This window comes from Thunnus maccoyii, chromosome 14 (assembly GCF_910596095.1).
Source record: "Thunnus maccoyii chromosome 14, fThuMac1.1, whole genome shotgun sequence".
Lineage (NCBI taxonomy): Eukaryota > Metazoa > Chordata > Actinopteri > Scombriformes > Scombridae > Thunnus > Thunnus maccoyii.
Window position 1 is genome coordinate 24,644,318 of NC_056546.1, and position 12,246 is coordinate 24,656,563.

The 12,246-nt window shown below is 39.0% G+C and overlaps 1 protein-coding gene across 1 annotated transcript; it reads right to left on the reverse strand.

Annotated features, from left to right (window-relative positions):
* Positions 1-6,406: 6,406 nt before the first annotated feature.
* ccnj (cyclin J) lies at positions 6,407-10,416 on the reverse strand. Its single transcript, XM_042433492.1, has 6 exons — positions 9,962-10,416; positions 9,606-9,697; positions 9,242-9,452; positions 8,852-9,151; positions 7,769-7,928; positions 6,407-7,455 (listed from the first exon to the last, which is right to left on the reverse strand). Exons 2-6 carry the CDS (start codon positions 9,672-9,674, stop codon positions 7,089-7,091), a joined length of 1,107 nt encoding a protein of 368 aa, XP_042289426.1. The 5' UTR covers positions 9,675-9,697; positions 9,962-10,416; the 3' UTR covers positions 6,407-7,088.
* Positions 10,417-12,246: the final 1,830 nt, after the last annotated feature.

A 12,246-nucleotide genomic window follows, 5' to 3' on the forward strand; every position in this document is an offset into this window, starting at 1 on the left:
AATAAATCCAATATTTAAACTGTGCAATATCAGCAGTTCTATTGTTACTTGGTATAACACTGAAGGGACTGAAAATGACTCATAAACTTAAGATGCTACGCTGTATTTAGAAGTGAAAATACTGCTGGACTTGAAGGAAAATCCCCTGGAAATTCAGAGAGTACTATCAAGATACAAGTTCCTCTCAGCATGACATGACTAATTATATTACAAATGTTTCTTTTTCACTTTTTCATCTTTAGCTGGATGATTCATAAGTAGTGACGGACTTTCTGTTGTTTTTCCTCTTTGGGAAAATTCATGCCCAAGAGACCTGCTGTGTTTTAGGCTGAGAATGCTAATTTATCAGAGCATTACATTAGACTGATCACTGCATCGCATAAACATACATTCTGAACATGAAAAATATAATTATCTAATTTTTTTAGGGCTTGTTTTACCAGTTAGTGCTTAGTAGCAGATGGATGGGTGGACAGGTGGGTTTTCCAGATACAACATTACAGTCAGGAAGTTTTGGCAACCAGAGAAAAGTATGTGAAAGTCATTTAACTTATTACTACTTCATCTACTGGTTTTTCCATCCAAGAAGTCCCAATGCTATCTGTTACTCCTGGGATATGAAGACCAAACCCAAGAACATTTTCTGGTAAATTAAAATGTTCATATGGTATTGAAACTCAACCCATGCCTCACAGGATGAGTTTACCTTTGACTTTTAAGAATAGGTTCACTATTTAGTATTCACATGCCCGTGTGCACTGTCCAGGGAAACACAAAGAGGGAATTCTGTTCTAAAAAGACTAACTTTAAGACTAACCTTCTAACTTTAATCGATTTCATTAACGCAGACAGCCAAAGCCTCTTAACTTCGGATAAACTTTGAAATGCATTTTTGCAAAGAGGAGTTGTTGTTCCCCATCACTTATGTTGTATCAGAAAGGGATCTTTTCATGGGCAGTATGAACAGGAGGAACAACTACAGCAAGCAAAACCTGTTTCAGTGTTAATATGGGCACCTGACTGTTGTTTTAAGACAGACTTTAACTTATCCTTTAACTATAATTCCTCCATCCTTGTTCATTGTAGTTTTCCAGCACCAGCCAAAAACAAGGATTAACACAGAGCCAGTGTGTGTTTTGAAAGGTGTGTAATTTCTGCCGCTGTCCTCACCCAGACAGGAAGATATAGGGAATAAATATACAGTTAAGATAAAACAGAGAGGTAAAGCAGCCTGGACAGCTTCATAAATCATGGTCCACCTACTGGTTTGGCTGCTGAACTAATATCTACAGTGAGTGAACAGCTTGTTTGGGAGGGGCACCAGCCAATCTCAAATAGCAAGAAGACTTTGGTTCTTGCCACCAGGTTCATCAGTCTGCTTCCGCCTCCACAGGAAGCTTTCTGCAGAATATAATAACCCCATAAAGGAAATGCTATTTCAGTAGCTGCATCATGACATGTAGGAATCAGGAGAGCATGAGAGTTTCACTTGGAAGGCTTGACCACATTGTTTTAAAACAGGAACTGATTTTAAGTTAGAATCTATCAAGACAAGATTTCCTTAAAAGGACAGCCATGATTGCAGACTCATAATGTTAAAAGTGGAAGAGAAACAAACAAATTTGGAGTTTGTGTAACTGAGGTGAAAGGGGCACTTTTTCGTGTCTAAACATTCTAAACTTGTCCTTCTCTGATGAGCATGATGGTAGGGACATGTGGTGACCTCAGAGCTATATAACAATAACATCCCAGAATAAATATTTGGCGTATTCATTCCCATTATTTGATGAACCAATCGCATTATCGCAAGTTCAGAGCCAAGAAAACAAGTCTAAACTGGGGTTAAAAGTTGACTGTAACAACGAAAATGACTACACAGTTTATTTTCAATACCGTCCCAAAAATAGAGGTGTGTCATAGGGATTTTTGAACCTGGGCACAGTGGCACTCTAAGACAAATTTTGAAGACTGCTGATATTTATATATGACATTATTAAGGCCAGTATGTGAGGTGAAAACTCTAGTAGGGATTTTTTTCAGGGAGAGACAGCACAAATGTAAGAGTGTAGTGGAGCTGAGAAGCCACAGAGATAAAAAGCTGCATTAGAGATGTGGCACATACTGCCCTCTACAGACTGTGGATTGCCCTGTCACAAGATATGAGATTTGTTCGTATATGGTTCAAAACTAAACAAAACTAAAAAACTCTTGGTTGGAAGGTGGTTCATGGAGAGCGTATTCTCCCATGCTTCTTTGAAACAGAACATCCTCCCCTTTACTGTATTAGATACTGTGAAGCATTTAATACAATGATTCCAACAAGTCAGCATGGAGTAACATATTGGAAGAAATTTAAATCTAGGAACATTGCAGCGAAATTGATAATTTACTGTACATTTACAACCTAATGCAACTAATCCATAATTTAGAAAAGATTCGTTTCTGTCATTGATGGAAGAAACATTCACATCCTTTACTTAAAGTCTCCCTCCAGTCAAAAACGTGTACTGTGCAGAATGATGTACGTGCAGAGTTTGACAACGAAAGGCTGTTTTCATATTCATCTTCTGAAAAGGGAAAGTTTCTCTGTGCTCATTTTAAATCTGAGTTTAAGGGGCATACCTATGGGCAAGATTTGTGACATCACAAGTAATTTGGAGCAAATTGAGGGCCAGATTTTTAAAGAGGTAGAAGGAGAAGATGCCATTTTAAACATGGTAATTAAACAACTTTTGTGGAAAAACCTGTCCGACACAACTGATTATTCTATGCAGAGGATTTTTATACGTCCTAAAATTTCTAAAGTAATAGTAGAAATAACAGTATGTAAAGATACTCCATTACAAATCCTGCATTCAAAATGTACTTAAGTAAAAGTACATAACTAATTAATGTATTAGTAGTAAGAGTACTCATCAGATTATTGGACTATTATTACTGATTCAGTGTAAGAAGCATTTTACTGTTGTAGTTGGAGCTAATTTTCACTCCTTTATATACTCACCGGCCACTTTATTGGGTACACCTTGCAAGTACTGGGTTGGACCCCCTTTTTCCTTCAGAACTGCCTTAGTTCTTTGTGAAATAGATTCAACAAGGTGCTGGAAACATTCCTTAGATATCTTTTTCCCTACTGACATGATAGCATCACACAGTTGCTGCATATTTGTCGGCTGCACATCAATGATGCCAATCTCTCGTTCCACCACATCCCAAAGGTGCTCTATTGGATTGAGATCTGGTGACTGTGGAGGCCATTTTAGTACAGTGAACTCATTGTCATGTTCAAGAAACCAGTTTGAGATGATGTGAGCTTATGTGACATGGTGTGATATCCTGCTGAAAGTGGCCATTAGAAGATGGGTACACTGAGGTCATAAAGGGACGGACATGGTCAGCAACAATACTGAACCGCTGATACAAGACTGTGGTCAAACCAGCTGTTACATCCTTCTGCACACATTGGTAATGAGGTTTTTCATTGTCACTTTCATTTACTTTACAGTCAACTATTAATATTAAGGTTTGATTCAGAAAGTGAAATGAAAAAATACACTATTTATCTATTGTTCTAAATGCCAAATCAATTTCACTGGCTCACCAAGAAGGTTATGACTCGGGAGAATTCACTATGGGATTTGAATATACAGAGCCTTGAAATGTTTTATACAGATTAACAAGGTATCATATTCAGCCTATTATGAAAAGGAAATGGTCTGTTTCCAATCACTCATTCCACTTCTGACACAGTCAAGAGGAACCAGGTAGCTGCACAAAAAGTTCAAGAACGCTTCACTATGGAATAAAGACCCTTTGAATATAAAACACCTTTTTTTGCTACACAATCCCTCTAAAATGTATATCAATACACAAACACAAATCACCCTGCAAGACCTTTCACTCACGCTTTCTCTGAACCATACCATGCTCTGCCAGTTGGGGGAGGCAACTTTTCTATGTCACCTCTTAAGTCATTCGATTTGCTTTCAGTACCTGATTTCACTTACTGTTTTAGTTCATTGTGGTTTATTTTTGTATTTTAAGTGTCTTGTTGTAGGGTTTTGGTGTCATTACATTTCGTGCCGGGGTCATAGGAGTGGTGTCTGTTTCCAAAGCAGAACCACAATTAGAGGAAACAATGGCACTAACAATGGCATTTATTCAAATACAGAACAAATAAAAAGCAACATTCATGTAACATTTACAAATGTTTTCTAATACTGGATACAATAAAAGAAATGGCATCATGACAATGCTGAACATACGTTTAAACAACCCAAATGGTAGATCTTGATGGTCTTGATTGTATGCCAAGAGAATCAAGACAAATTCAAAACGTAGACTTTGGATTGAAAACACACAATAATTACTCTAATACATCAAAGATCACCTTTAACCTCCCACACAACGTTCCAATGCTATCAGTGGAGTAATTATGTTCCTTGACTCAACCCAGCACCATATGACATTTGGGTTGTTTGAACATCCCAGTAGATGATATTCATATATCACAGGCCACATTTTTAAAGGAAACACAAACAAATAGGTCATATGTCACTTTTAGAGGACAGTTTCATTTTTATAATAGTCTGAGCAGCTATAACACATTGTGTTTGTGTTTATGAATTTTTTAAAATAGTTTTTATAATTTTTAATTCTACAATGAATAGTCTTAAAATTGTTTGTGCACTTATGTGACATGCTTCAAAATGTACCTTTTTATAACATGAGTATGCCTGAGTACCTGAGTATGCCACCGCATGTTTGTGTATCATGTCATCAAATTCCACATTGAAAAGTTGTGGACTTTTTGTGCAGCTACCTGGGTTCTCTAGAATGTGTCAGAAGTGGAATTAGTGATTGGAAACAGACAGTTTCCTTTTTACATTATTCTGAATAGAACATCCTTTGTCCATTGTGTATAATATATTTTTTATCCTGAAATCCCACAGTGAATTGACACAAAGCAGGATGGCTCCATGCTTTCATGTTGTTTCCGCCAAATTCTGACTTTACCATCTGAATGTTGCAGCAGAAAATGAGACTCATCAGACCAGGAAGCATTTTTCCAGTCTCCTATTGTCCAATTTTGGTGAGCCCGTGCCAATTGTAGCCCCAGTTTCCTGTTCTTAGCTGACAGGAGTGGCACCCAGTGTGGTCTTCTGCTGCTGTAGCCCATCTGCTTCAAGGTTCGACGTGTTGTGCGTTCAGAGATGCTCTTCTGCATACCTTGGCTGAAATGAGTGATTGAGTTACTGTTGCCTTTCTGTTAGCTTGAACCAGTCTAGCTATTCTCCTCTGACCTCTATAATCAACAAGGCATTTTCGCCTTTTTGGACCATTCTTTGTAAATCCTAGAGGTGGTTATGCACGAAAATCCCAGTAGAGCAGCAGTTTCTGAAATACTCAAATCAGCCCGTCTAACAACCATGCCAGCTTCAAAATCACTTAGATCACCTTTCTTACCCAGTCTTGGTTTGAACTTCAGCAGATCGTCTTGACCATGTCTACATGCACTGAGTTGCTGCCATGTGATTGGCTGATTAGATATTTGTGTTACAAGCAGTCGAACAGGTGTACCTAATAAAGTGGCCAGTGAGTGTATATTGCTGGGTATTTAAGTCTGTAGCAATGTTTCATATCTTATAATCTGTTTTGTAAAATTGTAACCTACAATGCAATCAATAACAATATCTATCAAATAAATGTCATGTAGTGAACAAGTACAATATTTCCCTCAGAAGTAGAAGTAGCATAAAATAAAAATAAAAGTGCAAGTACCTCAAAACAATGTACTTAATTACATTTCACTAATAGCTTCAGTAATTTAATTGGTCTCCACTGCTGCATGCTGAATAACAGCTTTGAATAGGATAAAGCTGAAAATAAGATTTTTCTTTAGCTGGCTGCTCTTGCTGCTGGCTTCAGGAACTCACACAACTAGTTCATCAGTTAAACAAATAGGATTCTGTACTTCTAAAGCAAAAGGGTATTCAAAGTACAACCAGAATTTGACAAGTACAGTATCTTTACTATCTTCTGACAAGCACCTTGGAACTGTTTACTAGCTATAGTAGATTAGTTATACAGTATTGGTTTGTCTAGTCTACATCACACTGCCCAACAGAAGATTGCAGGAAGATTGTTCACAGGTACTCAAAACCAAAATCCTGTCGATTTGTGTTCTTCAGGGTCACGCATGGTCAAAAATCAGCTCAGTGATTCAATGTTCCAGCAGCAGATGATGATCGAGGCACTGAGGAGATTAAGTCAAAATTTGGTTTACGGCAACCCATCCTATTCTGCAGCAAAAAAAAGGTAAAAACTCAAATTTATACAGTGAATACAGTGATAATTCTTAGCCAATACCATTTAGAATATCAAAGAAATCAGATGGACAAGTATCTCAGTTCAACTAACAGAGATTTGTATTTTATTTAAAACTATCGTAATAGTGCACAGCACTGACTGAAATCCTCTGTGTACAGAAGAGCAACAAATTTCTCTACAAATAAATCGTGACATCAAGAGGACTACGTTCTTTCCTAGTTTTACAAATGACAATCATCAACAAAAACAAAACAAAAACAAGTTCAAGGTATAGAAAACTTATACAAACTGTGCTCTCTTATTTCTCGTCCACCACAAACTGGCAGAAATCCCTTCTTGTTACTGCCCTGTTAACTTAGCATAGTAATGAACATCACAGCTATAGGCACGTGTACGTTCAATACTTCTGAGGTAATTTGGCTTAAATAAATACAAGACTTTTGGTCTGTAGCTAAACTGTACAGTAACACTGGTGGGTACAGTGGTGCAAACTCTGCCTCTAGCCACCTCACAACAACATTCACACCCGATATCTCAAACATCTTGAAAAAAAATTTTCTTCATGCAGGCTCGCCACAGAAATGTCAGCAGAGCATGCATATTGCACATCGCGTACACCTTATTGTTCAAAGTGCGGCACCTATCTCATCAAAGTCTCTTGAAATTAAAAACACGTCTTTTCATTCAGTGTATTCTCTTCTGTCCCAGAGAAACAGATCACATCTCCTCCTCCCCAAAAACTAAATCCTGAACATTCATTATCTGTCAAAGCATGGAGCAGCGCAGGTGTAGTGCATGCTGACTTGGTAAGCCCTGTTGGGAATGTTAGACTTTGGATCTAGCGAGGCTGTGATGGCCTGAGCGTTGCCGACGTTCGGGGCCTGCAGGCTGCTGGAGTGGCTGAGGTAGGAGGCAGACCTGTGGTTAAGGGCCAGGCCTGGTTGCGGAGCCTGCTGGGCGTACTGCATGCTGGGCCTGTGCAGGTACTGGGCCACAGAGGCTGCCTGGCTTGAACTGTGGTACACCGCCTGGCCCTGCTGCTGCTGCTGCTGCTGCTGCGGTGGCTGCTGGCTGGGCTGCTGGCACTTCTGCTTGTTGGCCTCTTTGACATCACTGTCATGTGCACTGGGGGAAAAAAAAGGGACAAAGAGTTGCACTGTTGATTAGTGAAAAGATTCAGTGCTATAAGATGAGCACTGACGTGTGCCTCTTGTTGAATGTGTAGCGTGAAATGTAAAGGCTTCTGTCTGCTTGCACTGTCTGTGTGTGAGATCCTATTGTCCTTGTGCAATGTGTGTCAACATGTGCTGTGAGCTGTCAGCTTATATCTGCATCAATGTCACCAAGATAAATTCCTGTACATTTATGTGCCTTGGTGACAACAGTCATTTTTATTAAGAGCAATTGGTCGTCATGTGAGCAATCGATAGATACACACATTAGCAGCTTCTCGGCACATGGGACTAGGTTTTCCCATGTGTAGCCTGTGAGGCACTGCAGTCGGGGTGGCCATGTAGGGGACAGGTGGAGGATGAGGCGGGAGGCGGCCACACACGCAGCAGCCACCAGTGAGGGGGCAAAACACAAAAACACATGATCTACGGGAAGAAAGAAAACAGAAATCTATCAACCACATACAGAAAAGGAAAAAACAAGATACTACATATTAAGACGGGAAAAGACTGGAATCTAAGTTTCTGTTTTACAACATAAAACATTATGCCATTTAAATTTATGTGAAGACAGCAGGTTAAATTTGTAGTAACTAGAAAACTGAGCCAAAACCAGAGAGAAACCACAATAATTTCACTCTGACTTGCTCATTTATGGGCTGTGGAAGCTGCCACCACACTTGATGCCTCCCAGAAAAACAGTCAACTAGACGGCTAAGAGTGCTGTATCAAGTGAAAGCTATCTAGTAAGACAGCCACGGCTAACATTAGCTAAAGCTCAAACTAAATTTACTAATGATTTCTCTCCATAGCTGTTATCTGTAATTGAAAAATCCCCATTTTGATGAACCAACATCTTAGTAATTCATTTTGTTATTCCAGAGCATTTCCACTGCAGGAACTTTCTTAGGGGACCAAGAACCTTTTAAGGAACTCATGAACTAACTTCCTGTCGCTGATTGGTCAACACAGACACAGAACTGTAAACATTCAATAGACACATTGTGTTGGTATGTACTGTATTTTCTCCTTGCATTTTGTGAAGATTATCTAAACGCAGAGGTTTTTTTTTCTTTTTTGAATAAAATAAAGGCATTACAACCTTTGTATCTGTTAAGCAGTCTGCCGGCTAACATGAAAACTTTAAACTCTTTTTTTCTTAATGTCACGGCTTCTGCAATAACTGCAGTCTGCATTTGTAGGACAGTATACAAAAGTAATATGAGTGGTGACAGTGAACCCTTTGACATTTGTATTGTACACATTCTCTAATATGTATGATTTCTTGAACTTACTGAACTTTACTTTAATTTTGACCTTTACTTTAACCTAACTGAACTGCAGCTTACCTTGGAGGGAGACCTCCAGGAAGTAATCGGCATACTTGGCCATGTAGAGTTTGGTCTTCTCCAGACAGGTCATAGGCCAGCCGTCATGCAGATCTCCCTCATGGACTGCAATAGACAGGTAGTATTCTATGAAATGAGCGGCTGTGGGGAGGTACAGGTTCCACTGGAAGGTTTCCAACAGGAGCAGCTCCATGTGTAGCAAACCCTGCTTGGTCAGGACTAGATTCATGGAGCTCATGCAGCCCAGGCTGTTCAGGGTCTCCAGCTTGGGCACTCGGTCCTCCCTGTCCTCAAATTTACCTGCAGCAAGGAAAGTGAACCCTTAGAAAACACAACAGCACAGAGTCTAACCAGTCACACGATGCAGCGTCAGGTCAGTTACACACTTACTGGCCAAAAGAAGACATGAGAGTGAGACCATGTGAAGCTGCTGCACCGTGACGTCATAGCGGTCCATGAAGAGGTCCAGCAGGTAGACGGCCAGGTGTCTGGCTGCAGGACACAGCCTGAAGCGATTGCTGACAATGGCTATGAGGTCTGCAAAGTATCGCCTGAAGTTGAGCTGAGGTGACTGGCCTTTGAAGGAGGGCAACTTGAGTTCCTGACAGACAACATGTTGTGTTTGAGACAGAAAACATGCAGGCAAGATGGTCACTGAATTTTAAACAGCATGACATGTAAGAATAAAATTGAAGCATGACACAAGATTAAAACACTTAAAGTAATTGCCCCACTCAATCTGTGACGCACTCACTTTGTATCGTAGCTCCTGGTACATATCTGCAGCGAGTTGTCCTTTCCACCATTGGTCCTCTAGCTCCATTTAATTCAGTGCTTTGGAAACCTCTGAAAGGCAAAACGTATGACATAACATCAGTCAAGTACTTTTTCATGCTGCAGATCCTCTGCACAGGAAAAAAAACACTTAGTGATAAATGGGATACGACACTTTTAAAGTTGGTGTAGTGTTATGCACAGCCATTTAACTGTTCACGTTAGCAGGTCAGCAGTAGGTACCGGGATGAAGCGCCTGTCGTTCATTCAGTTTTTTTTCCCCCAAACTAGTAAATAAAGAATGTTAATGCTGACTGTTGGAAAGTGGAGACTCACCCAATGAGCACATGTGGTGAATACTGCGGCCAGTTTCACTGAAGTAAACTTCAACTCAAACTACCCGGACATACTCGTTCACTACAATCACTGTTGCAGTCAGCGAGGCTCCTCTGCTCAGCACGAGTTCGCCAAACAACGCTGCTGCCTTAACGTGCTGCCGGAAACACCGATTTCTACTTGAGGAACAATGAACAACAAAAGGAAATAAGGCCGGGAAAGCTGAAATGTGGCGTTTAGCGAGTGAAAGCGAGTCAAAAAATGGTTGTAAAATTGGTTTATAGGCCAACTTTTTGCCACTAGGCTTAATGTGACATATTACACAACTTATTAGCATATATTTTAATTCTGTATGTGCTTCTAAAATACAAACGTCCTAAAACACGCTTCTTTGATCACTAAAATATGAAAACGGAATCGACTAGACGTTTTGGTAAAAGGCAGATTTTAACCAGGAATAACCAGGACTATTTTAGTCCGTGTTTTAGTATTTCTAAATTGAGTGAGAAGTTTCCGATTAGTACCTGAAAGCAGCATATGCACTGGCAACACTAGTAGAGCACACAGGGCGCAGCCAATTACAAGTAAGTACGGCAACTCTCAGTATCCAATCAGTGGGTAGACTGGATAGCTCTCAGCCAGATGCAACCGATGCACAATAAAACAGAGTTGAAATATAATAGTAACGATAAGGATCCAGTTATTTACTGCAAGATGTACCCATATATCTCTCAACAGAGAACTGATAGATGCCTGTAATTTTACTGGAAGCTATATTGATATGGAATAGATTACTATTGATTGAAAATCTCACCAAAAGACATCATTTCACTAGATGCGTGCCGACCATGAACAGCCAAAGTGCAAAACAAAGTGCAATTCACTGATAAGCTTTCATTGACTTTGTGCACTCAAAAGCGTTTACTATTTGTTAGTGCAAAGTTTTGACGAAATACAGACCTAATAATCTTACAATACATCTTTCAATAAGTCTCTCTATATTGTGTGAGAAATAAGACCTATGTGTCCTTGTCAATGGTACCACTAGAAAGAGATAACATGATGACTGGCTTTTGGAAAAACCTTACTAACACCTCTATAAAACAATTAACTGTTGTCTCATTTAGCACTTAAATTCATCTGGTTCACCCTTCCAATAATATATCTGAAAAACAGTCATTTTTGGACAAAATACCAATCTGTACCATATAAGATATCTGTAACATTAAAAAAGAGATTTTTTTAAGATTATGACACAGTGTTGCTGGTTATTCCTACATACTCCCCACAATAATCTGAGCTAATATTCTAAGAGTTAACTCTGCCTTCTGTTTACTTTTTTGTTAATGCGCACAGTCGCTGGGTCAGTATGACCTGGCACACTTTGGGGGTTTTGAATCAAGTGTAAATATAATCTCTGAAGAATGCTTGAAATATATTGTATTGAATTTGATTTCAAATAACATGTTGGAGAATATGACATGTTTGGTTAATGATAGCCATTTACCCAAGCTAGCTCACACATAGCGACAAAAGTGCCATTTACCTTCTTTGGTGAGGTATAATGTTAGTAAATCCATTTCTAATGAAGACCTGAATGGAAAAATCATGGTTACTCTAGAAAATATACACAGACGTTTTTTTTCCCCAGTTGTTTTGAACTTATATTCTCGGTTTCAGAGAAACCTGTCTGGTACTATCACTATGACTCTCGCTCTCTTGCATTGTTAGTGTCAAGGCCCTCTGAGTATCTTTAAGCATATCTTGTTGCTGATTTAGGCTAGATGATGCTAGTGGGTCTTTATCTGTTTTGTCCCTTTTTTCTCATGAAATACAAAGTGATAAAATAGTTAGGAATGTTAGGAAGGATTTGTTAAATGAAGTGAAATCACTTATTTTTTCATTTCACTACTCCCATTAGATCAACAACATAAATGCTGTGTAGATACTTAATGCAAATGTATTACATATACATATACTGTACATATTCTTCCCAGACAATGAGTCATGCATGTTAAGTTTCATGTTGACAAAATAATTCACTGTGTTGTATGTGTAGCACTAAGTCAAATTGGGTCACTTTGTCCCAGCAGCACAGCACAATTCAATATGACCCAAATAGGTAAAGGCAACAATCAAAAGTTGTAATTCAAGAAATAAAGAAACTTTTATCAATGGATTGTCCCAGGTTACCTGAACAATTCATTGTTTATAAAATTAAAGAGCTCAGCAGATTATACACTGTACATCATGTAAACGCATGCAATATTTAGTAATGATGAGTA

Bases quoted from the DNA above. Each gene is read 5' to 3' on its own strand.
- ccnj (XM_042433492.1), bottom strand. From the start codon at position 9,674: ATGGAGCTAGAGGACCAATGGTGGAAAGGACAACTCGCTGCAGATATG. The intron at 9,152-9,241 runs GTAAGTGTGTAA...TCCTTGCTGCAG, and splicing joins CTCATGTCTTCTTTTGGCCA to GTAAATTTGAGGACAGGGAG. The intron at 7,929-8,851 runs GTAAGCTGCAGT...TTCTTCCCGTAG, and splicing joins CCTGGAGGTCTCCCTCCAAG to ATCATGTGTTTTTGTGTTTT.